This window comes from Osmerus eperlanus, chromosome 22 (genome assembly GCF_963692335.1).
Source record: "Osmerus eperlanus chromosome 22, fOsmEpe2.1, whole genome shotgun sequence".
Lineage (NCBI taxonomy): Eukaryota > Metazoa > Chordata > Actinopteri > Osmeriformes > Osmeridae > Osmerus > Osmerus eperlanus.
Genome location: NC_085039.1, coordinates 11,613,634 through 11,641,469, shown reverse-complemented (window position 1 = coordinate 11,641,469; position 27,836 = coordinate 11,613,634). Strand labels below are relative to the sequence as shown.

Genomic DNA, 27,836 nt, shown 5'->3' with positions numbered 1-27,836 from the left:
CGCCTTAGCTCCTTTCCACACACACACACACACACACACAGCTGTTGAAATCTTTCTCTCTCCAGTCTGCAGTCGACCCGCCAGTACAACAGGGTGGATGTGAGCGTGTGTGAGCGAGTGACAGTGGAATCTGGGAGAGGACGAACCGCAATCCCCAGCTCTTACTTCTCAACAGAGACAGACCGAGAGAGAGAGAGAGAGAGAGAGAGAGAGAGAGAGAGAGAGAGAGAGAGAGAGAGAGAGAGACAGGAAGAAGAAAGAAAAAACAAGATAACTGACTGAATTCCCCTCAATTTTTTCTTTTTTTCTTTCCTCGTTCCTTTCTCTCTGGCCCCTGTGCGGGTGCCTAAGGAGGAGGAGAGACATGTGTGTTGGCTCGAGTTCATGCGGGATATTCGGTCAGATACACTCAACTTAAGAGACGCAACGAAGGTGGGTTCTGGAAGCCCGCTTGGTCGTTTGGTGTTGTTTGGTTTTGTCTAAATCACTTTGGTGTTTTTTTAATACTTGACTGGGCAGCTCTGTGCACGTACCTCTTTCAGATACAGCTTAAAGAACTGCTTCCAGACTGCTAATGCCTCCTCCCATTGATTACTGTTGGGAGCATGTTGACAGCATTTAGCTTAGCCTGGAGTCATTGGGGGCTATATATTAGCCTAGCTCATTACCTTGCCTGGTATGTAGTACAGTACGTAGGTGATGTATACATGCTAATCCTCACGCAAATTATTATTATTATCCAAAACCTTTTTTTTTTACTTGAACGAGTTTTATGTAAACAAGTTCATTGACAGTTTGAATGACTGTGTACAGTATGTGGGTGTGTATTTGTGTACACAGTGAGCACACCCCTTTGTGTGTGTGTGTGTGTGGGCGCACAGTGAAACTATCTATATTTAGGCGTCAGGATTCTTTCCTGGTGTTGTTGTTATCGGTTCTGAAACAGGATCTGGTCTCTGAATAGCAGTGGCAGCTACGAGAGAGGGAGACCGCGAAGGATGCCCCACGACGACAGAGCTGTGTGGAGGGAGGAATGTGTGTGTGTGTGTGTGAGAGAGAGATTGAGAGAGATTGTTGTGGTTGAACTAACGTGTATTTTCAACCCTTTGTGTGCATTCGCGCGTGTGTGTGTGTGTGTGTGTGTGTGTGTGTGAGACAGGGCAAAAGCTATAAAGAAAAAGAGAGGGTTTGAATTGTTGTTTGTGTGCGAATGAGGGGAGGGGAGAGAGAGAGAGAGCTTGGGATGGCTGTGCCTCTCTTAAAGAGAGAGGGGAGAGATAGTGTGTGACTGTGAGCTGTGGTCTATAAACGGTGTATAGTGTGTGTGTGTGTGTGTGTGTAAAGAACATCCCCTTTGGCTACGCTCCAGTGGTAAATGTCAGTGGTGCACAGTGGCGGGGTAGTAGGTGAGGAAGGGGAGTGGGGAGAGGGGAGGCCACTAAGGCTGCTCCTGTCTGAACCACCGCACACACACACACACACACACATGCAAGAACACGTTCGACATCCACCAGTCACAGTGGATCAGCAGGGTTGGAAGGGGTCAGTAAAGGTCACAAGGGTAGAGGTTGCAGTCGCTTCGCTCCAGGCTTCTTAGTTTGACGATCGATCTCTCTCACACACACACACACACACACACACACACACACACACACATGCAGTCTAGCAGCCTTTCAAACAGTCAGCCAACCTATTTGCCTGTCTCTCCACTCCCATTCAAAATAGTTTAAACTTTATCGTCCATCAGATGATCATGCTGTGTAACGCCTGTTTAGGCACCAAGGCACGTGTGCAGCAACGGTATCTGGAAGCTTCCGCAGCTGTCTGGTCGCACCGCGTAGGATTGTGCCCACGCAGCGACGTCCCAGCCGACACCTCTCCCAGCCGACAGGTCCCTGGTGTTTTCTAAAGGAGCCTGTTTGCTCACCGCCACACACCTCCTGAGTGTCCACATCGCCCTCTCCCGGCTCCGCCCCCCTCGACGCCTCGGCTCACTGAGCACGCTCAGTCTGCAGATGACGATCGGGATATCGGGTTGCGACACCGTGCGCTGGAGGGAGGGGGGCTGGGCTCTGGTCCTCATCCGTGGAAATCACTGCGTCAGGGTGAAAGTCTGGGTCATAGTGGGGTGATGGGGGGAGGGGGGGGGGGGTGTATAGAAAGAGAAAAGAGAAATAAGATGAAGAGAAGGAGAATGGATGTGTGAGTAAACAGAGAGGGGGGAGGAGAGGGGGGGAGGAGGAGAGGGGGGAGGAGGAGGGGGGGGGGGAGAGGGGGGAGGAGGAGAGGGAGGAGAGGGGGGAGGAGGAGAGGGAGGAGAGGGGGGAGGAGGAGGGGGGGGGAGGAGGGGGGGGGAGAGGGGGGAGGAGGAGAGGGGGGGAGGAGGAGAGGGGGGGAGGAGGAGAGGGGGGAGGAGGAGGGGGGGGGGGAGGAGAGGGGGAGGAAAGAGTGAAGGCGAAGATGGGGAGGGAAAGATGGAGATGGGTAAGAGAGGGAAGGAAACAGAGGGAGAAAGAAATGGAGGGAAGAGGAAGAAAGAGAGGGAATGTGATATCCTGATAGTTGAGGTGGTTTGGGAAGGTGGCCAGAGAGGAAATGTGTTCCTATTGGATGATTCGGATCAGGCAAGTTAGACAAACATATTTGGTGAATAGAGGACCGTGTCAGTCCTCTATCTAAACTGGGAAAACAGCCCAGGATTCACAGACACACGGACATGAGCAAATCAGGATTATCTATATGATAGATTAAATCATAATCATAACAGATCAGTGAAAGTACTGATAAACTGCTACTGAAAAAAAGTTTACGTCTAGAAAACCAACACTTAGCCCACATCCTGGTGGAAATATCACTGTGGTGGGTTGACTTGGTTTCCAGGGTAACTGTAGTCGTGGGAACTCCTGTGGTAAGCACTTAGTTTCGGGTCGGGTTGCGTTGGCTTGGGCGGTTGCCATGGCAGCATTAAACTCATTAAGTGAACATTCCCCGGGGCCCGGCTGCGGTCAGGGTCACAGGTGTCATCCGATTGGTCAGCTGGCCCCGGCGGAATGTGTCACACGCTCCGGTGTCCGGTGTCACCGTCCGTTTGGTCAGCCGGTCAGAGAACATGCCGGGCTTTCAAGTTTGAACTCTGGATGACGTGGCAACCGGTCGTGGGAATACGTTTTGGCCGTCTCCTGATCTGAGATCAGATACTATTTCTATCAACGGATTAAGTTGTTATTCCATCCTCCAAAATCTGATTTCAGATCAGAGGCTTGGAGCTCTGCAGTCGTCGTGTTTTGGCCCTGGTGGGATTTTAGAGTGGTGTCGTGGCGTACGCTTGGAGCTCTTATCGCTCTGGATAAGAGCGTCTGCTAAATGACTAAATGTACGCTTCTTTTCCCAGTCAGGAAGTGTGAAAGGTATTATAGCTTGCTGTCCTGCATGCCAGATTTAAAATGGAGTGCTCTCTTAAAGAGGCTGGCAGAGCTGGGCAGGAGGGGAGTCAGATATGCTCTGCACATGCCAAAGATACCATGCATACGCCAAAGGTACTGTTCAAGCCAAACCCTCTCACTTTAGCCTCTACAGTGCCTGCCAAGTCCCGGCCCCGGCCCCAGCCCCAGCCTCGACTCAAGCCTCGACCGTAGAGCCAGATATATGTGTGTGGGTCTGAAACATCTTTAAGTGGCATTTGACCTGAATGATCGGCTTAGCAACGCGCGGCAAAGGAAAGAACCTCTCCTTCTCCCTCTCTCACCTCTTCCCTCCCTCCTCCCTCAGTCACCCTCTGGTCCTTATATCGAACCAGCAGCAGGGGAACAGTGTATAGAAGATCCTGTCTGACAGAGAGAGAGAGTGGAGGGTGGAGAGGAAGGGGGAGAGAGAGGGAGGGGGAAAGAAAGAGAGGGAGATATAGAGGGAGAAAAGGAGAAAGAGATAGCAGGTAAAATATTGAAGAGTTCCTGCTGTTACAGCAACCTGCTTTGGTGACCTGTAACCGCTTTGGGTCTCTCTCTCTCTCTCTCCAACCAATCACAAGCCTTGGCACCATCTGTTGAGTCCCTCCGTAGGCCACGCCCCTCTTTAATACACCAGAGCTTAACTCCCCAGCAGAGTTACTGTGCAGAGCCACGCCGCAAAGCCCTCTGGGAAATGAAGTTCTCCACACTCCGTCTCTGTCCTACACAGAGAAGATTTTTGTTTCTCTGGCACCATTGACCTTTTCGATTGGCTTGACATCAGTTGGTTTCTTAGAAGGCACAGGTATAACGTAATTGTTCTCCTGAATTGTGTGTTGTCATGCCAACTGCGCTGGTGTGGATAGGGTCAGGGTAAACTGTCTGGCTGTCCTCGCCACGACCCCGACCATCAAACACAGCACCAGCCTCTTTCCAATTTTCTGTTTGTCTTTCCCCAAACAGAGCACACACACTGTGGATAACACGCTGTGTGTGTGTGTGTGTGTGTGTGTGTGTGTGTTTACAACGGCCCTATACGTCAGTGGAACAAAAACAGTCCTATCTGGACTCCCAGGGTCCTGTTATTGGCGTCCATGCGTTGGCCCCGGCCAATCAGAGAGCAGCTCCCAGAAGGCCATAGTGATAGGATGGGCATCCTCTTCCTGTCTGGCAGACACTGTTTCCTGTTTTAGTGTCCCTCTCAGGGATCTGTCACTGTCACCTGCCCTCCAAACAGCCCATGTTTTTCACCATATTTCTTCACACAGGAAGCTAGATTACAGTTACAACTGGATTTCCCAGCGAACCAGTATACTTTAGAACAGCAAAATCAGCTGTCTATATATATATTCCCGTTTTGTCGAAACGACGTTAATACTACCTTGCTCAACTTCTCACCTCTGTCCTCCTCCTCATCCCTCCCTCCGTCCAGGTGAAGAGCAGAGCGAAGGCAGAGAGCGGTAGCAGGCATGAGCGTGGACGGCCGTCAAGGGGTGGTGACCACCCCTCCCGCTCCTGGCGGGGGTCCTAAGGAGCGCTACTTCGACCGCATCGACCCCAACGACCCCGAGTACCTGCGCGACCGCAACATGTCACCTGACCTGCGGCAGGACTTCAACATGATGGAGCAGAAGAAGAGAGTCACCCAGATCCTGCAGAGTCCTGTGAGTCTCTACGTCACCTATATCTATACTGTCGTCCTTTGAGTCTATGTGGCCTATATCTATGTGGAGATACTGTCGTTCTGTGAGTCTACGTGGCCTATATTTATGTGGAGATACTGCTGTATCCTGGCTTACATCTAGATACTGTAGTTCTGTGACTTCTCCGAGAGAGAGAGAGAGAGAGAGAGAGAGAGAGAGAGAGAGAGAGAGAGAGAGAGAGAAAGAGAGAGAAAGAGAGAGAGAGAGTGACAGAGTGGTGACTGGCTCTCATCTGTGGACACACAGGATTGGTCTCCATTCTCAGTGGCGGTTGGCGTTTCACAACCCTCAAACCTTGAAGGGGTTAACCAACACTAACCACCACCCCCACAACCCTAATATAACCACACATACACACACCCACACACACGCCACACCCAGTTTGTTTCTTGACCGTCTGTTCCCTCTGGAGTCGAACCTATCTGACTACACTTTACGGGTGAAAACTCTGAGCTGTGACCCAGCTTGGTTAGCTGTGTGTTCCTAGCGTATCCTCATGTTGACTCAGGGAAGGTCTGCATGTCTGCCTGCAGAACACTGCTGATTTACAGTGTGAGATCAGCAGATATGCACGCCTCGGGGCTAGTGTGTGTGCGAACGTGTGTGTGTGTGAGCGTGTGTGTATGTGCGTGTGGTATGTGTGTGTGTGAGCATGTGTGTGTGGTGGGTGCAGCTCGTTCTTATAGAAAGCTGTTAAAAGTGTTCCTCATGCTTCACACACACACCATGGTAGAGTTGGCGGGCTCTCCTACAAGCTGCCTGGCCAAGTGTGTGTGTGTTTGAGTCTGTGTGTATGTGAGCCAGCCGAGTGTATAATCCCAGACACTAGTAACAGGTGTGTCCCCAAGGACTCTGCATTCATACCACCCACATTAGGTCAATTTCACTACAGCTCTACCCCTCACACACCAGCAACAACAACAAGCTAACAAGAACTAGCTAACAACAAGCTAACAAGAACTAGCTAACAACAAGCTAACAAGAACTAGCTAACAACAAGCTAACAAGAACTAGCTAACAACAAGCTAACAAGAACTAGCTAACAACAAGCTAACAAGAACTAGCTAACAACAAGCTAACAAGAACTAGCTAACAATAAGCTAACAAGAACTAGCTAACAACAAGCTAACAAGAACTAGCTAACAACAAGCTAACAAGAACTAGCTAACAACAAGCTAACAACAAGCTAACAAGAACTAGCTAACAATAAGCTAACAACCAGCAGCAACTGAATGGCTTCAGTTGACTCTGTTGGCTGTGTTGTGGAAGGGTTTACGACAGATGAGTAAATGACATGTTTGGAGGCCGTCTGTCCCCGGTCTGTGTTTAAATACAGACACATATAGACCTAGACCAGACCACATATAGACCAGGGGCCTGTTCCATGAAGCAGGTTTATAGAATAACCCAGGCTTATGTCAGCTACTTTCCCTGACGTAAACTAGACTGTGTGAAACGCAGTCACTGTGCTGACTAACCTGGCCAGTCTGTTTGTGTGTCTGGACATAATTATATGATTTACCTTTACAGCATGTGTGAGTTCTATTTCCTGATGTTGTCCTGTGTGTGTGTGTGCATCCCGATGAGGTACGGGTATTAAAGCTGTCATCGATGACACGCACTCCTTTGATCGCTCCGCAAGTGTGGACACGCCACCAGACTCCTGTTACAGTGCTGTCGCAAACCTTTGTTCCTTTTTCCCACGCTTCACCGTACCGAAATAACACACACACATACCCCTCCCCACCTACACATACACACACACAAACACCCCCCACCAGCCTTTACCCCCCCCCCCCCCACACACACACACACACACATTTACACACACATAACACACTGTTACTGTGTGCTGAACGCAGAGGAGAGTCGGGTGGAGGAGGGGTTGAGAATTCCTACAGTTCCACCTCGTATGGATTTGCAGTTCCCCTTACAGTAGGACGTGCTGTTGACCGTCCCACAAGCCTTTGGAGATGATTACATTGGAGATGGAGGGAGGGAGGAGGGGAGAGCTTTTGTCAGGCAGGGCCAGGGTGACCTTCAGGTCATCTCTCTAACATCCTTCTCTAGAAGCCCCCTGGTCTTCTCTACATTACATTACATTTAGTCATTTAGCAGACGCTCTTATCCAGAGCGACTTACAGTAAGTACAGGGACACCCCCCCGAAGCAAGTAGGGTGAAGTGCCTTGCCCAAGGACACAACATCAATCGACACGGCCGGGAATCGAACTGGCAACCTTCAGATTACTAGCCCGACTCCCTCTGGTGACAGCTTGGACACGTTCCACTCTGTACGTATTTTTTTCCCCCTCTTAAGCCCTCAAACTCCCCAGCTCAAGAATCCCAGCCCTTCCATTTCAAGAAGATTAACTCTCGTTGTTGGTTTGAATGTTCGTGGCAGCATTGTTTTTCTGAGACCAAGACTCTCTCTGGATTGGACGGGACAGTTTAACCTTTCTTGTCAGGCAGAGTTGAGGACGACTATTCGTGCCAGTTAAAGACCCCCAGGGCCAACACACTGTGATTGGAGCTCTTTGCTGTGTTCAGTTGTGAGATTATAGCATTACTTTTGTTTAGCAAGGACGCCTCATAAGGTTTAACCGCACGCATACACACACACACACATTGGCATGTCACTGTAGCTAAAATGTGAAATGTGCTTTTCGTGAGTGCCGGTTTATTTCTGTCACTGTACAACAGATGAGGATTGAAATATTAATGGTGCCGATCCACTTTAGAATCCCAGGATTAATCTGTTTAGATGATGGGAATCAAATCTCTGGCGTTATAATCTGCTCTGAACACGTCCACGCTGATGTGCGTTTTTGTGTGTGCATGTGTGTGTGCTTGTGTACATGTGTCTTTTCCAGTGCGGCTTCCAGCAAAAGGCCATTATTCAGGCAAGTATTCTGTTGCAGGATCAAAACAAAGGCATTTCTAATGGAGCTCCGCACACAGGATCCCCCGCCAGGCCACGTGAATAGATAGCAGAGTGAATAGATAGCAGAGTGAATAGATAGGAAAGTGAATAGATAGCAGAGTGAATAGATAGGAAAGTGAATAGATAGGAAAGTGAATAGATAGCAGAGTGAATAGATAGCAGAGTGAATAGATAGCAGAGTGAATAGATAGGAAAGTGAATAGATAGCAGAGTTAGCTGCAGAGGGAAGAGAAAGATGTAGAAGTTACCGCTGCCAACAGGACTGCACCTGCTACAGCAGAGCCCAGAGCTAACCCTCACACACTGTCTTTCTCTGTGGTGCGCACACACTCCCACACACACACTCTCTCTCTCGCACACACACACTCTCACACACACTCTCTCTCGCACACACTCCCACACACTCTCTCGCGCACGCACTCTCCCCCCCCACACACACACTCTCTCTCTCGCACACACTTACACACACACACACACACACACAGTCTCTCTCGCACACACTCCCACACACACACACACACACTCCCACACACACACACACTCTATCGCTATTGCACAAAGACACAGCTACACCACCGCAAAGCTACAGTACAGGCTCTGTCCCAGAACTCTGGGCCAACCAGGGCCGCGCCCCCGTCGCTATGGCGACATCGCCCTGAGCAACAGCAGAATGTGTTTGGCGCTGGCTGAGTATCGGGGGGACCCTGCGACGCTTCCGAAGTCCCAGGGATGCTGCAGTTCCAGGAACACCCCCGCGCGGGCACAGAATGGATGGCCCCGCTCCATCCGCCTTTACTGTAATGGACCGTCCCATGGGGCGATCAGAGGGGGAGTGGAGGGGGTTCGCCGTCACAGTTGTTTTGTGTACGGAATCAGCCAGCTCTGTTTGGGCCTCTTGCAGAAGCCGAGTGACCCCTAGGCGGGAGAGCGAGAGGAAGTGAGAGAGACGGAGAGAAGAGAGGAAGAGATGAAAAGCATGAATATTGGATGTGGCCGTGTTGTGGAAAGTCATTGTCACGGAAATGGTGTCATGTCCTATTTTTCTCTTTTCATCTTCCCCTCTCCTCTCCTTCGTGCTCTGTTCCCCAGCTCGCGTTTGAAAAGCTCCTCTCACTTGTTCTGAGTTCACTCTGAGGAGCGCTACCTTCAGTTGGGTCTTGCGTAAGACGCTTATGACAGAAACGTTTCACCATCTACAGTGTTACAACGCTACCGTCCACTCACCCTTCTCAATACGCTAGTCTCTCCCCTCAGGATTCAGTAAAGGCCTAACCATCAAATGAGTGGGTCGTTATTATAATGATTGGTCTCGGTGTTGAGTCACTGTTCAGTTGTCATGTTAGAACCTTATTTACTGCCTAGCAACTGTTGTAATGGATGTCCACATTACGTTGTCAATCATTTTAAATGTAGTCATTAAGCTGGCGCTGTTAATGTATAGCCTGCTGTGTGTGTGTGTGTGTGTGTGTGTGTGTGTGTACCTGTCCCAGTTCCAGAAGTGTCAGGGGATCATAGAGAGATGAATGGAGAGAAGGAACGAGAGAGATTAAAGATGAATGGAGGAAGGAAGAGAGAGGGAGGTAAAGAGAGAGAGCGTTTAAAGATGCATGGAGGGATGGAGAGAGAGAGAGATTAAAGATGAATGGAGGGAGGAAGAGAGAGGGATAGAGGGAGAAGGGAGCATTGGAGGGAGAGATTTCCATAATGAGGTTAAGGGTCTTACAGGGTCAGTATTACCATGATAGGTCAGGACAGGTTAACAATTACTTAGCACATTTCCAGTGTGAATCTGTGTCCTACTAGTTGACCTGATGCCCCTGAACCTATATAACATGGTTGTTTGCAGGTTTAAGGTGTGTGTGTGTGTGTAAGTACTTACTGGAACACCCATTAGGATAGTTGAGGAAGTAGGGATTAGTGTGGACTCTCTCTCTGTACAGAATCTCCAACAAGTCAGCCAGTAACACCCAAAGATGACTTGTCTTTATTGATTACTGACATCTCTCTTCCTTTCATCCCTCGCTCCATCACCTGCCTATCCCTCCCTCCCTCCCTCCCTCCTTCCTTCCTTCCTTCCTTCCTTCCTTCCTTCCTTCCTTCCTTCCTTCCTTCCCTCCCTCCCTCCCTCCTCCCTCCCTCCCTCTCTCCAGGCCTTCAAGGATGAGTTAGAGGGGATGATCCAGGAGCAGGTGAAGAAGGGCAACAACCCCACAGGCCTGCTGGCCCTCAGGCAGATCGCTGACTTCTTCATGTCCAGCTCCGTGGCCGGCTTCAGCACCTCCCCCCTCAGTGAGTAGTGGTCCGTCTCGTCGCTAAGGGTAACATGCTCCCGGGGGTGTAACGGAGTGTACCAAGTCGGTACCGCGGCGTGTTGGCGAGCGGAAATGTGTAAATGTCTGTGTTCTACTGTTTCTCTCTCTCTCTCACACACACCCTCGCTCTCTCTCACACACACACGTAGGCGAACGCAGATGAACGAATGTGCAGACACCCTCACTCTTCTCAAGACAGACACACACACACACACACTCTCTGTCTCTCTCACACACACACAGTCTCTCTGTCTCACACACACACTCTCACTCTCTTTCTCACACACACAAACACATTCTCACTTTCTCTGTCTCACACACACACACACACACACACATACACTCTCTCTGTCTTACACACACACACATAGCTGATCCTGTTCCCAGACGAGTCAGGAAGAGCCGTGCATATTTCCCCCTCTACCCCCACCCCTCTGTCCTGTCCAGGTTTACACACCCAGTCTACTCCCAAGCCCCGCCCCCGGAATGCAGAACTAATGTCCAATTACCATGACGACCGAAATATACCTTCTCAGTTTAGCTCTGACGCTATAACCGAGCCCAAATTCACTTAGTATTCATGTCAGTGTCCTCCCCATTTGACTAATATCTCCAATTTGTGGTGACATTTTACAGGCTGTATGCAGACAAGTGTGTACATTCTCCAAATACAGCCTTTTAAAAGCCAAACCGATTCCTGAACAGTACAGCAGCATATTGACGTCTGTGTTTGTCTCCCCCCCCCTCACCCCCCCGTTTCCAGGTCTTGGAATGGTCACTCCCATCAATGACATGTATGGACTGGACCCTACCACTATGGTGAAGGGGGAGAAGCAGACACGCTGCAAGCTGGCCAGCCTCTACAGACTGGTGGATCTGTTCAGCTGGGCCCACTTCGCCAACTCCTACATCACAGTATGGCGTTCTTTACGGGTCCTTTTCGCTGTCTCAGCCGACTTGTTGACAAATATGTTGATGTTGACGTTGTTTGTTATTGTTTAGGTCCGAGTCAGCAAGGAGCAGGATCACATCCTTATCCTCCCCAGAGGCCTGTCCTTCTCCGAGGCCTCCGCCTCCAACATGGTGGGTCCAGATACTATGCGTGTGTGTGTGTGCTGACTCCGTGCCCCGTCGTAAAGGCAGTCTCTGGCAGACCTCTTCCTCGCCAGGTTAAACATATCCAAGGTCCAGATCTGCTGAGTCAAGCTGTAGGGAGAGAGGGGGTCGGAGGGAGGGAGGGAGGGAAGGGAAGGGATAGGGGAGAAGGGACAGAGAGAGTTAGGGGAAGGAGAAAGAGGGGGGGAGAGAGAGAAAGAGAGAGAGAGAGAGAAGAAGGGAAGGGGGGAGTAAGAGAGAGGGTGAGGAGGGTTGGGAGAGGGGACAGAGAGAGTTAGGGGAAGGAGAAAGAGAGAGAGCAAGAGGAGGGAGAGGGGAAAAGAGAGGAAGGCGAAGAGGGGAAGTTTGAGAGGGAGAAGGCAGAGAGAGGCAGCTGATTAACCACTACCCAGTCGTGTTGGCTCTCTGTGCGGCACTCTGCTGCCAAGAGACTGAGGTTACCAGGGTGTGTTTGTGTCTGTAATAAATGTGTATATACGTACGTGTGTGTGTGTATGTGGAATAGTATACAAGAATATCATGCTTGACAAGGAACACAATGTTATCCTAAAGAGCACAATGTTATCCACCTGTTGACCCTGAACCATTCTGATAGGTCATTGTACTTATGTTTTGTCTGTGGAAATGAATTATTTTATGTTAGCTTTTGCCATAACAAGTGGTTGTGTGCGCGCGCGCGTGTGTGTGTAGTTGTGTGTGAGAGAAACGACAGTTGTCCCAGCTCATCCCAAACAAAGAGAGCCTAAACTATTGTTGACATACAGGACTTATATAGGCCACACGCCATTTCCTTACCCCCCCTCCCCCCTCCCCCCACAAACACACACACACACACCTGTTTTCTATGGCTGCAGGCTGCAGGTGTGTCTAGGCAGGTGAAATACCTGTCAGGTTTAGTTAGTTACTAGCTAGAACTAACCCACGTGTATGATGTGTTGGTCTACAGTAATGTACTTCACCCTACTAATAATTAGGCTGAAGGTCATTTCGGAGCAACATCTTTTCTTTCGTTCATATTTCAGACTGGTTGAGGGTGGAAAAATGATATTTGCCTTAAAGGGAAAGTTACCTTAAAGTTATCCCACAATCAATATGTCTTACAATGGACAGAGTTTGGCACTGGTCAAAAACAATTACAGTGGAAGACGCTAACTTTAAATTCAAACTTTATTTTTAGTTTTGGTATTTGACCCTGGGCACCAGAGTGCCATGTCATCTTGCTGAATGCGGAGAGTTCGACGGTCTGTGTTTTTGACTGGCTTCCAGAAGGCTCTGTTAGATGTGGGGTTGTGGTCAGACTGCAGAGTGTGACAGCCAAGACCGCGACAACGCAGCTGCACAGTCAAGGATATAAGCTCTCTCTCTTCTCCTCTTTCCTCCCTCGCTTTCTCTCCGTTTCTCCCTTTTTTTCCCGTATTTTCTCTCTCCCTCTCTCTCTCCATCTCCCCCTCTCTCTCTCTCTCTCTCTCTCTCTCTCTCTCTCTCTCTCTCTCGACTCTCCACTCTCTCTCTCTCTCTCTCTCTCTCCCATTCTCTCACTTTAATGCGATTTATTAACTATTCATCCCTGAAGAGCAGCTTTATTTAGCCTCAGAGCTTCTTACTGTCATCAACAAACAGTAGAGTAAACAGCGGTCAACAACAATATCAACAACAACAATGTCAACAACAACAATATCAACAACAACAACAGCTACAGACAGGTAGACAGTCTGACGGGGCCTCAGTGTGAGACAGGCAGGTTTGACCAGTATTATAGTTCTCATGCTAAGAGAGCTCATCTCCTAGTTTGGGGATTTAGCTTTGATTAGTTGTAGTTATGGAGGGATTACATGACTGGAGCCTCCAAACACTGGCTGTATGAGGAGAGCAGAGGAGAGGAGAGTAAAGGTCAGGGCAGGTCAGGAAAATCAAATCAATGTCAACTCCACCTGTACCAACCCTGGATCGTTCCGGATGTTAGCTTCTTGAACCCTGTCTCTCGTGTTGCTGTGGCATAATCCTGGTTCCTATGGCATCACATTCAGACTTCCGTTTGAGGAATTTTAATCAATTTCCTCCTCTAATAAAGAGACATTAGAGAAGGGTTAGGCTCTCCTGAGATCAGAGATGAGGCTCTGTCCTACCTCCAGCCAATCTCCGGCCGCAGGACACACACACACACACTCACACACACAAATTAGATTTGAGACAACGATACTGTACGTAAACAAAGTATCTCTTTTAAATTAGGTTTCGGAGAATGGAGTCTCTTGGAGCTCTGCTATTGGTTGAGGATGATGATGTGGTTTAGCCAGTCCTGTGCTGTGTTTCAGTAACTGGGACTGAAGGCTGACACACACACACCTCCCTCACACACACACACTCTCTCTATCTCTCTCGTACACACACACACACTGAAGGACGATTCAGATGGTCTCTTTCAGGGCCAACGTGACTTAATCCAGACCGTGTTCGATCGTCTGGCTGTGTGACAGCTGGTGCTAGGTTAGAGTGTGTGTGTTTGCTGTGTGACAGCTGGTGCTAGGTGAGAGTGTGTGTGTTTGCGTGTGTGTGTGTGCCTGTGCTAGAGAGGTATCAGACACGGTTGGCTGGTGCCATTCACTTTTGTCTGTCAATCGATCAGTATTGTCAATGTCTCTCTCTCACTCACTCTCTTCCTCTCTCTCTCTCTCACATACATTTTAAAAATACTCTCGCTCTCTGTCGCTCTCTCTCTTTCCCTCTCTCTGTCTAGCAAGGCCCCCCCACACACACACATACACACACACACATATAACTAAATTGTTAACCCTTTGAGGGACCAGACAACATGTTCAAGACCAGTCAATGAGTTCCTTGACCACTGATTGGATATTTATGTCATCACGGAGTTAATACAGTAGTCTGGTTGGACATGAGTAGGCATTGATTAGATCTCCATATAGATTGGTTTGTGTGTGATGGATGGATGGATGAATGGATTGGTGGATGGATTGGTGCGGAGGGAGATCAGATGGGCAATCTGCCCTGCCTGTGTGTCTCCATCATAATGAGGTTAGCTTCAGGGACAGGCTGTCCTCTGGATGGCTGACAGACTCTTCCTTGCCCACAAACCCAGACCATGTCAGATATACGCTCTCTCTCTCTGTCTCTCCCTCCCTCCCTCGCCCAGCCTCCTTCTTCATATCCGTGTACAGAGTCAGACAGCCAGAAGTGTAATCTAATGTACGAGCGGTAACAAGCTACTCATCCAGGACATGTCAGTCCCAATCACACCAACACACTGACCAGCCCAATCACACCAACACACTGACCAGCCCAATCACACCAACACACTGACCAGCCCAATCACACCAACACACTGACCAGGCCCGGCAGAGCTGCTCAGCACCCCGGATGAGGAGGAGGAGGGTGATGATGATGATGAGTCATTGATTAGGTTGCCTCCTCCTTCCTCGCCAATAGGACTTTCATTCAGTTACAGGACGTGTGTGTGTGTGTCTGTGTGTGTGTGTGTGTGTCTGTGTGTGTGTGTGTGTGTGTGTCTGTGTGTGTGTGTGTGTGTGTGTGTCTGTGTGTGTGTGTGTGTGTCTGTGTGTGTGTGTGTGTGTCTGTGTGTGTGTGTGTGCGTGTGTGTCTGTGTGTGTGTGTCTGTGTGTGTGTGTGTGTGTGTGTGTGTGTGGGGCACAGCGGTACGCAGTATACAGAGTGCCTGCTAACCCTAACCCTCTCCCCAGGTGAAGGTGAACATCATCGGTGATGTCATCGACCAGGGCACCACCACGCTGAGGATGGACCCGTCTGGGTTCAGCCCCCACGCCGCCATCTACTCCATGAGGCCGGACGCTCGCTGTGTCATCCACGTGCACACGCCCGCCACCGCCGCCGTGAGTGTGCACGAGAACCTGGAAGCACTCTCTACAATGTTTTATTTTGTCATATTTTTTTTTAAATATATATACGTATATAAAATCATTTATATATATATATATATATATATATATATATATATATATATATCCTATATTCTTCTCTTAACATTTAAAAAAAATAAAAGTTTTGATTAAAAAAATAAATATATATATATATAATTAAGTGATAACCTGTCACTTCTCTCTCTTTCTCCTCCCTTTTCTCCTCTCTCCCTCCCCCCCTTTTCTCCTCTCTCCTCTCTCCCTCCCCCCCTCCCCCCCTTTTCTCTTCTCCCTCCTCCCTTCCCTCGTTCCCCCGGCCCCAGGTCTCCTCGATGAAGTGCGGCCTGCTGCCCATCTCCCAGGAGGCCCTGATCCTGGGGGACGTGTCCTACTTCAACTACCAGGGCAGCTTGGACAACCAGCAGGAGAGGCTGGAGCTGCAGAAGGCCCTCGGACCCTCCGCCAAGGTACCCCTCAGACACATCACCTCCCCAGGGTCAGACACATCACCTCCCCAGGGTCAGACACATCACCTCCCCAGGGTCAGACACATCACCTCCCCAGGGTCAGACACATCACCTCCCCAGGGTCAGACACATCACCTCCCCAGGGTCAGACACATCACCTCCCCAGGGTCAGACACATCACCTCCCCAGGGTCAGACACATCACCTCCCCAGGGTCAGACACATCACCTCCACCTCCACCTCGATACATGCACCACATATAGGGGTAGATATACCCTTTAGGTGGTAGGTACAGTATAGCTCAGTGTCTCCAGAGATCCCAGGTTCAAATTCCCCTCTGTCCACTGTGTGTGTGTGTGTGTGTGTGTGGTGTACAGGTGCTGGTCTTGAGGAACCATGGAGTGGTGGCCCTGGAGAGACCATCGAAGAGGCCTTTCACTACATCTACAACACCCAGTACGCCTGCGAAATCCAGGTACGCACACACACACACACACACTCTCTCTCTCGTCAGCCCATGGAAAAGAATACATGATATGAATGGAAATAAGGGAGTGGCAACGTTGAGAGAGAGAAAAGTCCACAGCAACAGTTCCATTAGGCGTCTGGTGTGGGCAGGGTGCCCTTGTGATGCTGATTATCGCCAGGGCGATGCCAGGCATTCCAGACAGATCGTTACCAGGGCGATGCCAGGCATTCCGGACACCATGTGTGGTTGTAATGTGTGTGGTTTTCCTGATGATGCTGTAGAGATTGGCTGGCTGTTGTTGTTGTTGGACCACGACCTGTGGTTCTAGGGATCATTTAATACGGTCCAGTGTGTGTGGGTATGCGTGTGTCCCTCTGTGTGTGTGTGTGTGTGTGTGTTCAGTAAAAACTGGAAGCTACAGCTGGTGTTACTGCAGGCCTCAGTAGCAGCAGTATTAATCCTCTCTCTGGACCCGGGCCAACAGGCAAACAAAACATTCAAGCAGCATGTCTGCAAAGCCCTGCTTAGCTCCTGCTCCTCCCTCCCTCCCTCCTCACCCACACTCTCCTTTCTCTACTCCCTCACCCTCCTCTCCCTATCCTTGTCTCCATCCCCCTCCTCACCCCACCCTCCTCACCCCCACCCTCCTCACCCCCACCCTCCTCACCCCCCACCCTCCTCACCCCACCCTCCTCACCCCCACCCTCCTCACCCCACCCTCCTCTCTCTCAGGTGAACGCCATCTCGTGTGCGGGCAGCGTGGACAACCTGATCGTGCTGGACCAGGAGAAGTACAAGGCCCGCACGCAGGGCGTGGCCGAGGCGGGCGTCACCATGGGAACACAGCACAAGTGGAAGCTCGGAGAGCTGGAGTTTGAATCCCTCATGAGAATGCTGGACAACCTGGTGAGACTCTGTCTGTATATCTGTCTGTCTATCACTCTCTCTACCTCTCTATCTCTCTCTTTCTCTCTCTGTCTGTCTCTCTATGTCTATCACTCTCTCTACCTCTCTCTCTCTATCTCTCTCTGTCTATCTCTCTATCTTTCTGTCTGTCTCTCTGTCTCTCTTTATCTTCCTGTCGCTCTCTGGCGCCAGCGATGGAAAAGAGGGGGGGGGGGGGGTTGATTAAAAGAGTGGGACGCCACAGGGTGCTATGAAGGAGGGAGGGATCAGGAGAGGTAGAGACGCCACGCACGGCTCACTGTGCCAGCTGCACATGCCCGCTGCCCTCTGTGGTGACCCGGCCCAGCGTGGCAGCACAGGCCCCGGGCCTCCCTCCATGCCCTCTCCCGGCTCGGCCAAGCCCACATATGGCCTGGCTCACACCCAGGTCGTCAACGGGGGTTGATTGGAGTGGCGTTTGGCAATCTGCCCTTGGGTGGGGGAGAGTGTGGGGGGGGAGAAGGACGAAGATGGGTGGAGGGAGGGAGGGTTTTGTGACCGGTGTAGCTGTGTGTAGGGGTGTGCAGGGTTGGCGGGGCTTAGACACTGAGATGGAGACGAGGATGGACGGTCTGCTGGTTCAGATGAGGAGAGAGAGAGACAGAGAGAGAGACAGAGAGAGAGAGAGAGAGAGAGAGACAGGGAAAGAGAGAGAGACAGAGAGAGAGACAGGGAGAGAGAGAGAGAGAGAGAGAGAGAGAGAGAGAGAGAGACAGAGAGAGAGAGAGAGAGAGAGAGAGAGAGAGAGAGAGAGAGAGAGAGAGAGAGAGAGAGAGAGAGAGACAGGGAAAGAGAGAGAGACAGAGAGAGAGACAGGGAGAGAGAGAGAGAGAGACAGAGAGAGAGAGAGACAGAGACAGAGACAGAGACAGAGAGGGGGGGGGTAGGGGGAGAGAGAAGGAGTGGGCGAGGGGAAATGGCAGTTAGGCAGTGAGAATAATTGAGGAAGTGGATGAATCAAGGAAGGATTTACAAAGGGTTTGGAGATCAATTGAGTAGGAGACAGAGAGATTAGTGAATAGAGAGAGAGAGACAGAGGGATGGGGAAAGGGAGAGAGAGGAGTGAATAGAGAAAGAGATAGACAGAGGGATGGCGAGAGAGAGAGAGAAGTGAATAGAGAGAGACAGAGAGAGAGACAGAGGGATGGGGAGAGAGAAAAGGACAGGAAATGGCTTAGCTGACTCTTGGTCTTGGTTGCCAGGAGACGGAGGTCACACATCGTTGTTTTTCCACTATCCCACTGTGGTCATATTATGGGATGTCTCTGTGACTGTTCTCTCTCCCACTGTCTCTCTCTCCTCCTCTCTCTTTCTCCCTGTTCTGCTTTGGGACAAGGCCAAACCCAGACACTCTCAACCTCACGACTTCTCCATGCTCCCTGATCTCTACTTTACAAACAAGAATCTATAAATATATAACCTAGAAAACATTATATAATTCATAAAACTGTACTTCACTGAGTTCCCTTAACTGAATACTCATTGTGTATTTATTGATGTATTCATTTATTTATTTATTTGCTGGTCCAGAGAAAGTGAGGCTTCAGTTGTGCTAGTCCATCTCTCTCTCTCTCTGTTTTCCTCCCTTTCTCTCACCTCTATCTCTCTCCCTCCTTCCACTCTCTCCCAACTCCATTTGCACCCCCCCCCCCCACCCCCACCCCCATCTCCCAGGGTTACCGGACGGGCTACGCCTACCGCCACCCCATCGTGCGGGAGAAGCTGCGCCACAAGAGCGAGGTGGAGATCCCGGCGACGGTGACGGCGTTTGCGTTCGAGGAGGAGGAGGGCGGCGGGCGGCTGCCCCTCCGCTTCCTGCAGCAGCGACAGCAGAGGGAGAAGACCCGCTGGCTCAACTCCCCCAACAGCTACACCAAGGTCAGCCTGGACGGAGAGGAGACCCACGCCAGGACCACGGTGAGGAGGGAGGGAGGGAGGGATGGGGGGGAGGGAGGGAGGGAGGGATGGATGGGGGGGAGGGAGGGAGGGAGGGAGGGAGGGGGGAGTCGTGGGTGTTTCACAGGTGTTTCCTTTCTCTGAGACTGCTCTGCTCTTTGTATTAGCCTGCCCTCTGTTGGTGGGTGGCGGAATTACATCTGCGGCTCCTCCAACTCACCAGCCTGTATGTAGTCAGGTATGTGACCATGTGTGTGTGTGTGTGTCCGTCTCCAGTGGATGAAGGCTGACGAGACAGGGACCCCCATCAGGATTGAGGACCCAAATCAGTTTGTCCCCATGAACACCGACCCCAGCGAGGTGCTGAAGAAGAGAAACAAGGTCGGTACCAAACTGTCACATTCACACGTCCATCGTCTTAACCCACAGATACTAACAGTTAGTGTGTTTGTCTAGTTTAAGTCAACAGAATAGCAGTTGTTTGTCAGTATAGCCTTCTATACAAGAGATGTCACTTATCACTTGTCACTTAGATCTACTGTGATTTAACAACACAGTAGGACGGTTCAGCTGAACATAGGAACATCGTATCTCCCCCCCTGTGCTGAACTGGATTATACAGACACACCTGCACACCTGCACACCTAACACACCTAACACACCTAACACACCTGCACACCTAACACACCTGCACACCTAACACACCTGCACCTGTTGGCATGTGACCATGTTGATGTTCTCTCCCAGATCCGAGAGCAGAACAGGTGGGACATGATGACCTCAGGGCCTCGCTCCCAGCACCTGGCCGGCATCCCCATCGACGAACCCCGACAGGTGAGCACACGCAACATGATTATTCAAACTGTATGTATTGTATACTATAGTCAGTTATGAAGGGTGAATATATATATACATCTTGTTTTAGACAGGTATGGGTATAGCTCAGTGGTAAGGCAAGTGACTGCAAAATAGAGGTTGCAGGTCTAAAGCTAATTTACAGTATAGTCAAATATCTCCTGTAGTGGACAAAATGGATGTAACTATAGCTGCACTGTAAAATGTCGAATCTGGGGTAAAGCAAAGCCCATTGGTTCAATTGCACATCTCACTAGTGCTTTGAATCGTGACTTTACATGTGTGTTTTATCTTGAAATCTCCAACGGCCTCTGAGATCTGTTTGGTTTTACCTGTTCTGTGCATCCACTGTGCTTGTCAGTATATCTACCGAGGTTATACAAGAGGGCAAATAGTTGTTTAACTCAAATGTGCTGCCACAATTCACCACAAGGTGGGGCTAAACGCCCTAACGTGTAACACCAACCACCCTCCGACTCACTAGTTCCCTAGAACATTTCCTAACCCTTACTAGTTTTCAGCAAGTGAACCAGGTTTCGGTAAAAGTAACCTTGTTAAGATCATCATCATGCCGATAATCAGGCTGTAAGCGTGTGGGCGTATGTCGAGAGGACGGCTATGTTGTAACGCTGTCCACCTGTTGTGTGTGTGTGTTGTACTGAAGGACCTCATGCAGAGACAGGTAACATCTCTACTGACGCCTCAGTGTTTCAGTGTTCAGTGTGCAGCCCTGGTTTAGGACTGAACCTCGATTTCAGTTGACGTCCTGTTCAGTTTGTTCGTCTCCCTGCATGGTTGCAGCCTCCGTTTTGTTTCATTTGATCTCTTTTGATTCGTAATGTGATGACGCGATTGGAGGTTCAGTGTATGTGTTGGGTTTTAGAAGTGTATTTTTGGATTCACTCGTCGTGGTTTGAGAGAATGAGATGGTGAAGCATGACTACGACACTCGGGGGGTTTAACGTTCTGGAGCTGGACTCAGAGACAGACGTTTTCCCTGGCATGTGTATGCACAGTGTGTGTGTGTGTGTGTGTATGCACAGTGTGTCTGTGTGCATGCACAGTAGTGTGTGTGCATGGACAGTAGTGTGTGTGTATGCACAGTGTGTGTGTGTGTATGTACAGTAGTGTGTGTGTTGTGTGTGTGTCTCTGTTGTATTGGACTTGCATTCGAGTACCCTTATCACACCGCGCCACAACAACATATGGACATTGTGCTTGTTAGTTTTGCATGTACTAACTCTCTCCCCCCCGACCCACCCATCCCTCCCCACACACACACCTTCCCTCTCTCCAACCCCCCCCCCCCCCACTCCCCAGCCGTACGTGGCCACAGATGATGACCAGGCGGGGGCCCTGCCCCCCAACCCCTTCAGTCAGCTGTCTGAGGAGGAGCTGGAGGACTACAGGAAGAACGTGGAGCGCAGGCAGCTCGGACTGCAGGGTGAGGAACACACACACACAGGAACACACTCTCACACGCACACACACTCTCCCATACAGGAACACACACGTAGCACATGGTCGGCATGTGTTCTTGTTCTCCTAGTTGTGGTTGTGGTTCCCCGGGCTCATCCCAGATCCCGTCACTTCCCGAAGAAGAATCAAGTGTTTGTGTGTTTAAACTGCGTCTGTGTAAGCTGTGTGTTTATATATGTGGGTGTGTAAGTGTAAAAATGGTTGCGTGTATGTGTGTGTGTGTGTGCACGTTTTATATGTGTGTGCGAGTGTGTGTGTGCGCGCGTGAGTTCGTGTGTGTGTGTAAATTTGTGTGTGTGGGTGTGCGTGTGTGTGTGAGTGTGTGTGCGTGAGTGTGTGTGCGTGTGTGTGTGTGAGTGTGTGCGTGTGTGTGTGTGTGCGTGAGTGTGAGTGTGTGTGTGTGCGTGAGTGTGTGTGTGCGTGTGTGTGAGTGTGTGTGTGTGCGTGCGTGCGTGTGTGTGTGTGTGCGTGAGTGTGTGTGTGTGTGCGTGAGTGTACGCTCCGCCAGCACTCTGACTAAGATGGCTGACAGACTGGTTCCACAGCAGGTCTTCACACCCCCGCCATGAGTGAGCCTGGTTACCATGACACTGTCACCACCCTGTACACACACACACACACACACACACACACACTGCCCAATCTGGTTATATGGTAGCTCTTCCGTGTATCTAATGTCCTAATGCATGTGCTGGTCCACCCACTCACTCAGAAGCCTGGTCTGTCAGGTCTTCTCAGAAGCCTTTGTGAGTCGTCCCTGCCTCAGACCGGCCCGCTCACTAGAGGTGCACTCTGGGAACTGGAGTTCTTATCGCATAAATCTTCCACCAGGCTATTGTCGAAGTGTACTGAATGATGCATGCCACTGATAAGCATGAAAAGGTTCTGTTTTAACTGAGTGTATGAGACGAACAATGTGATTGTGAAAGTGTTGTGGAATGTCCCTTTGATGATGCCATGACGATAAACAGTAGCTTAACCCTCCCCTCACCACCTCCCCACACCCCTCATGTGTGGAGCGTTGTGTGTCCGTTCCAACGAAGGGGAACAGACAACATCACAGTGTGTGCACAGCTGGGAGGAGGGACCAATCCAAGCGGCCGGCGCCGACCAATAGGGCGGAGGCGTTTGACGACTGCAGGAATGTGCATGTGCTTGTACGTCTTAACGTGGCTGTGATCACTAACCTCTCACCTCGACCCCCTCCTCCTCTCCTTTCCTCACCCCTCCTCCCTCACCCGCCGTCCCTGACCCCCTCTCCCCTTCCCCACACCCGTCTCACCCCCTCCTCACCCCACACCCCTCTCACCCTTCCTCACCCCGTCCTGCAGATGGCGAGCACGAGCTAACCGATGACGACGGTTCCACTCTCTCTCAGTCACTGTCCCACACTCAGTCCCCTCTAACCACCCCTGCTAAAGAAGGTACCCCACACAGGGGGGAGGGGGGGGAGGGAGGGAGGGAGGGAGGGAGGGAGGGACGGACGGAGGGAGGGAGGGAGGGAGGGAGGGGGGGGGGAGAAGGGGGGGAAGAGGGACTTAAGGAAGGAGGATGAGATGAGATAGAAGATAAAGTAGAGAGAGACAACTTGTGTTCAGGTTTTTTGCATGTTTGTCTGCATTCATGTGTGTCAACTAAACTGGCCTGACTAGAAAAAGCGATCGACTCCGCTGTTCAACTGCACCGCATGTTTGACACAAATAGATACACGTATCAACAGTGAAACCAACACCCTCACACGCGCTGAAACCACCCACACGCACGAACACTGACCCAGAGACAAAAACACTCAATGTCCCCGCAATTAGCCTAGCTAATTAGCTCAGTGGAAACATAATTTATGAGGTGGTGTAGGAGGGCGTCCAGTCTGCTCTCTGTGTGGTCAGAACGGGGTCAGGTGTGGCGCAACCCTTCCTGCTGACCTCCATTGTGATTGGTGAACGGGCTGGAGAAAACACAGCCAATAGCTCTGCCCCGATCTCCACCAATAACACGCCTCCTAGTATGCATCCTATTAAACTGGTAATGAAACACACACGCACACCAACAAAGATAATGGGTGTTTTCACAGATATCTCCCAGGTGTAAAAAGAGGACTACCTTATTTTTGTTGGGACCGGGCCATCAAACCTGATTGGGTTTCCCCCAGGCGACATCCTCTCCGCTCCTGTTGGAGGCGGCTCAAGTTACCCATGTCCCCTCCAGGACGGGGCAGAGCGTAACACGGTGGCGTGGAGGGCCGGTCTCCGTCTAGTCTAGGGAGTCAGGTGGCTGAGCGGTTAGGGAATCGGGCTAGTAATCAGAAGATTGCCGGTTCGATTCCCCGGCCAAAAAATGACGTTGTGTCCTTGGGCAAGGCACTTCACCCTACTTGCCTCGGGGGGAATGTTGCTGTACTTACTGTAAGTCGCTCTGGATAAGAGCGTCTGCTAAATGACTAAATTTAAATGTAGTCTCCCCGTCCTCGTTAACACGGCGGACCACTGAGGAGTCATGTTCAAGGAAAGGAGAACTGGTGACTGCTTTCAGAGAAGTGGCAGTTAACACGTGAGGGGGAGGGGTTGTTGCGGAGATGGAGGTACGGCGTGGCGACGGGTGTTCCGTTCGGCTAGTCTAGTGGTCGGGTTCTCATCGGGGTTTGCCGCGTCGCCACTGACGACCCACACTTCCTGTGATGTGAGCCTCCGAGCATCTGTGGTAGTCATGGTGATGGCGGAGGAGCGGCTGTGCCCTCAGGCTGACGTCAGGGAGGTGGAGGGGGCGGGGAGCTGTGAGAGAAGGCTGTGTTTGGTCTTTTTTGGATGCTGTTTTTCAATCACATCCGCTCTCTCTCTCTTAATCTTTCCTCTCGTTCTGCTCTTTCTCTCCTTCCTCCTCCACTCCTCCTCTCCTCCTGATCCTCTACTCCTCCTCCTCTCCTCCTCCTCCACTCCTCTCCTCCTCCTCTCCTCCTCCTCCTCTCCTTCTCCTCTCCTCCTCTCCTCCTCTCCTCTCCTCCTCCTCCACTCCTCTCCTTCTCCTCCTATCGTCCTCCTCTCCTCCTCTCCCCCTCCTCTCCTTCTCCTCTCCCCCTCCTCTCCTTCTCCTCTCCTCCTCCTCCCCCCCCCCCCCCCCTCAGAAAACCACACGGGGCTGATGCTGAATGGCAAGGACGGCGACCACAGCGTGGAGGACGAGCTGAGCAAGCGCGTCAGCCAGCTGACCACCAGCATGGAGAGCGTGGAGATCACGGTGCGCGGCGGCGGCGAGAAGATCGAGGAGACGCTGTCCCCCGAGAGCTCGCCCTCCAAGTCGCCCAACAAGAAGAAGAAGAAGTTCCGCACCCCGTCCTTCCTGAAGAAGAACAAGAAGAAGGAGAAAACGGAGGCCTAGACGAGAGAGAGAGGGAGGAGGGAGAGAGGGAGGAGGGAGAGAGGGAGGAGGAGAGAGGGAGGAGGGAGAGAGGGAGGGGCTGTACCCACTTTTTTAAGTCCAACTTCTTTTCCTCACTTTTTCTATGTCTGTGTTTATTTTTTTTCTCCTTTTGGTTAAAAATGTTATTTGAGTTTTGTCTTCTTTTTTTTGTGTGTGTGTACACACAGCTACGGCACTTGTCAACATGTTCACCTTCAGTCACGGCCGGCATGCGCACACGCACGGGATGGGTCCCCTTAGGGTAACCATGGGAACCTCCATTTTCTTTTTATCGTGCGTGTGTTCTTTCTACGAAAGTTGTTTTTTTTTTTTTTTCGTCGGGAGGTCTCGCTTCAGCTGCGCTCTTCTGCTTCACACCACTTAGGGAGACGCCACACATCAGAATAGGCCACGTGTATTTTATACTCACAACGGGTTCAAAAAAAGAAAAAACAGTTCTAGACAAGTTACAAGGCTTTTTGTGAAGGTTTTTTCTCTCTCTGTTTCCCTCCTTCTTGCTCTCTGTGCTTCCTTCAGTCTCGTCTGTTTCTGGAGGTGGAGGGGTCGTCTCAGTTGTCTCTCTGGTTCTGAGGTATGAATGGGTGCTCTATCTATGCTGCCCTGTCTGGATTCAGCCAGCGTTGATCCAGAGCAAGTTTAAAGGATTGTGTGGTTGTATTTTTCTGTGTTGCACACTCCGTAACACTTTCGGACCAGAGATGGAACCTAACCTTTGACCTTGTCTCCCAGAGGTCGCTGACTGGTCGGACTGATAAACATGCATTTTTACGTACATCATCTCCTTTTGAATTATTATTATTTTCTTTGCTTTTTTTCAAAATATTTCTAAACTAAAAGGAAGAAAGTTTAAAAAAAAATAAACAATCACGTTTTAGTGAAACGTTGTCGTTTATATTCTCGGCATTTAGAATTCATAACATCATCTCATGACGTAGTTTCCTCGATTCTTCTTTTTTATTATGATTGCTTTTTAACCATTTGGTATCAGAACACGCTTGTTTTTTTTGTACTCATTTCTACATGTTTACAGAGAACACAAGTGAACTTGCATGTTCGTTTGCATCTGACTGTACCATACTGTAGCAATGCCTGGATTCTCAAATTATATTCTAGTACAGATTACTAACAAAAAAAAGTGTGGTTATAGATTTTTAACAATATTTTTATTTTATTCTGCTGCACTTTTTCATCTGGTATATACAAAATAGCACCATTGTAGTAGGAGGTGGGTTCACTGTTGTTGGAGATGGTTCACACCAGAAACAAGTAGACAAGTAGACTGGATGCGGTTAAAAAAAATCTGACAGTTGAGGGGGGAAAAAAAACTGCTCATGAATTAGTCTCACTCTTCGCTGAATTATGTGTCAAATAAAAAAGATACTGATATAACTGGAGTCCGAAACATACTGTACACCACCTGTGTTTGACCAACAGTTAAAAGCACAGACCTGCCGTGTCCTTGTGCGGGTGTGTTTCACGTGTGTCAATATGATATTTTTTCTAGATTCTCTCTGATATTTGCATAAATCATGAATTGAGATTCGTCTTTTCCTGCACGCTCGTCAGAAGCAGACTTCCTGACTCCCTAAAAGTAGCACTCCTGTACACTTTCATGCTCGTTTTTTTTCTAGTCATCTTTTTCCAAAGTCACTCCCCTCTAAATGGAGGATGTAAACTGGAAAGAGACTCAGATGTCATTTTCTCAAGCGGTGGTTTGGGAGCGGGTGGATGGGGGCGGGGCGGGGGGGGAGAGAGGAATCATGTTGTTGGGTTAACAGGTGACGTTCGTGACATGTTAGACTCCCGATAGTAGAACTGCACAGTTTAGTTTTTTTTTCTTACAAGGTGAACCAGTATCCCAGCTAGCAATGTGAAAGAATGGATGGAGGGAGGGAGGGAGCTAGGGATGGAGTGTAAATAGCACAGATCTGAATCCCTATCGCCTTGCTTGGTGTAACAGCACACACAACTGCAAAGCTGGACAAGGGGTGTGTGAGTTTGATAAGAAGTGTATTATGTGTGTGTAGGATGGGGGAGGTTAGGGGTGGGAGTGTAGGGGACTGACGTTGACAGTGACGTTAACACACCATTTGTTTTTATTGGTCGAAACTAAAAAAATGTCTTCACTTACCATTTCTCCTTCTTGAAGTTCTCCTTCTTTTCACCCTCCCATGTTTATCTCCTTCATTTTTTTTTGTTTATTTTTTCTTCATGAAAGTTTTATTTTTAGTTTACACAGAGCTGTAGGCTTTGGTTATTAACCATTTGGACGAAAACATAAAAACTGGCTTCTCAGATGAAGTGAATTCGGCATTCTTTTGTCTATCTCCAACCATTTGCACCTTGTTCTACTAATGCCTCGCTATCCTCCATTTTGTTTTTCTGTTTAAAAAAAGAAAAAAGAAAAAAAAAGATTACAAAAATAAAGATATATACAAAAGAATAACTTTGGCATGTCAGAATGAGCCAGTAAGCCGCTCTGTCACCTGTGAAAGATTCTCTATCAATGGTTATCTAATGGAGTTGCTTTTAGATGTATTGCTAATCAGTGTAAATTCACAAAATAAAAAAAAACTGTATTTTAAGAATCATATGCTCATTTTTATTCTTTCTGTCTGTCAAAGCCACACTGAAAATTGCGTTCACAACCCGCATCATTCATAAACGCTCACTCCTTTTTTTCTCCAACAGATGTTTACTTTGCACATTATCTCATCCATTCATTTTACGTTGTACTCATCGCGGAATGAACCTTTGGGATCTCAAACAAAGCACAGGCAGGCACCAAACCAGGTGAAACAACGGAAAAATGACATGTACGTTTCCCTTGATGAAATGAAAAAACGTAAGCTCAAGGTGAACGCGTTTCAGAATGTTCTGGGACGGTACTCTACATG

The 27,836-nt window shown here is 49.7% G+C and overlaps 1 protein-coding gene across 1 annotated transcript; it reads left to right on the top strand.

The window, feature by feature from the left end:
- Positions 1-27,527, top strand: add3a (adducin 3 (gamma) a). Its single transcript, XM_062447945.1, is given in 16 exon segments — positions 1-432; positions 4,879-5,110; positions 10,242-10,380; positions 11,167-11,318; positions 11,406-11,486; positions 15,239-15,388; positions 15,739-15,882; positions 16,259-16,289; positions 16,292-16,356; positions 17,083-17,256; positions 18,970-19,212; positions 19,468-19,572; positions 19,939-20,025; positions 21,367-21,490; positions 22,857-22,949; positions 24,644-27,527. Coding segments are annotated over 15 exon segments (2,037 nt in total). The 5' UTR covers positions 1-432; positions 4,879-4,915; the 3' UTR covers positions 24,898-27,527.
- Positions 27,528-27,836: the final 309 nt, after the last annotated feature.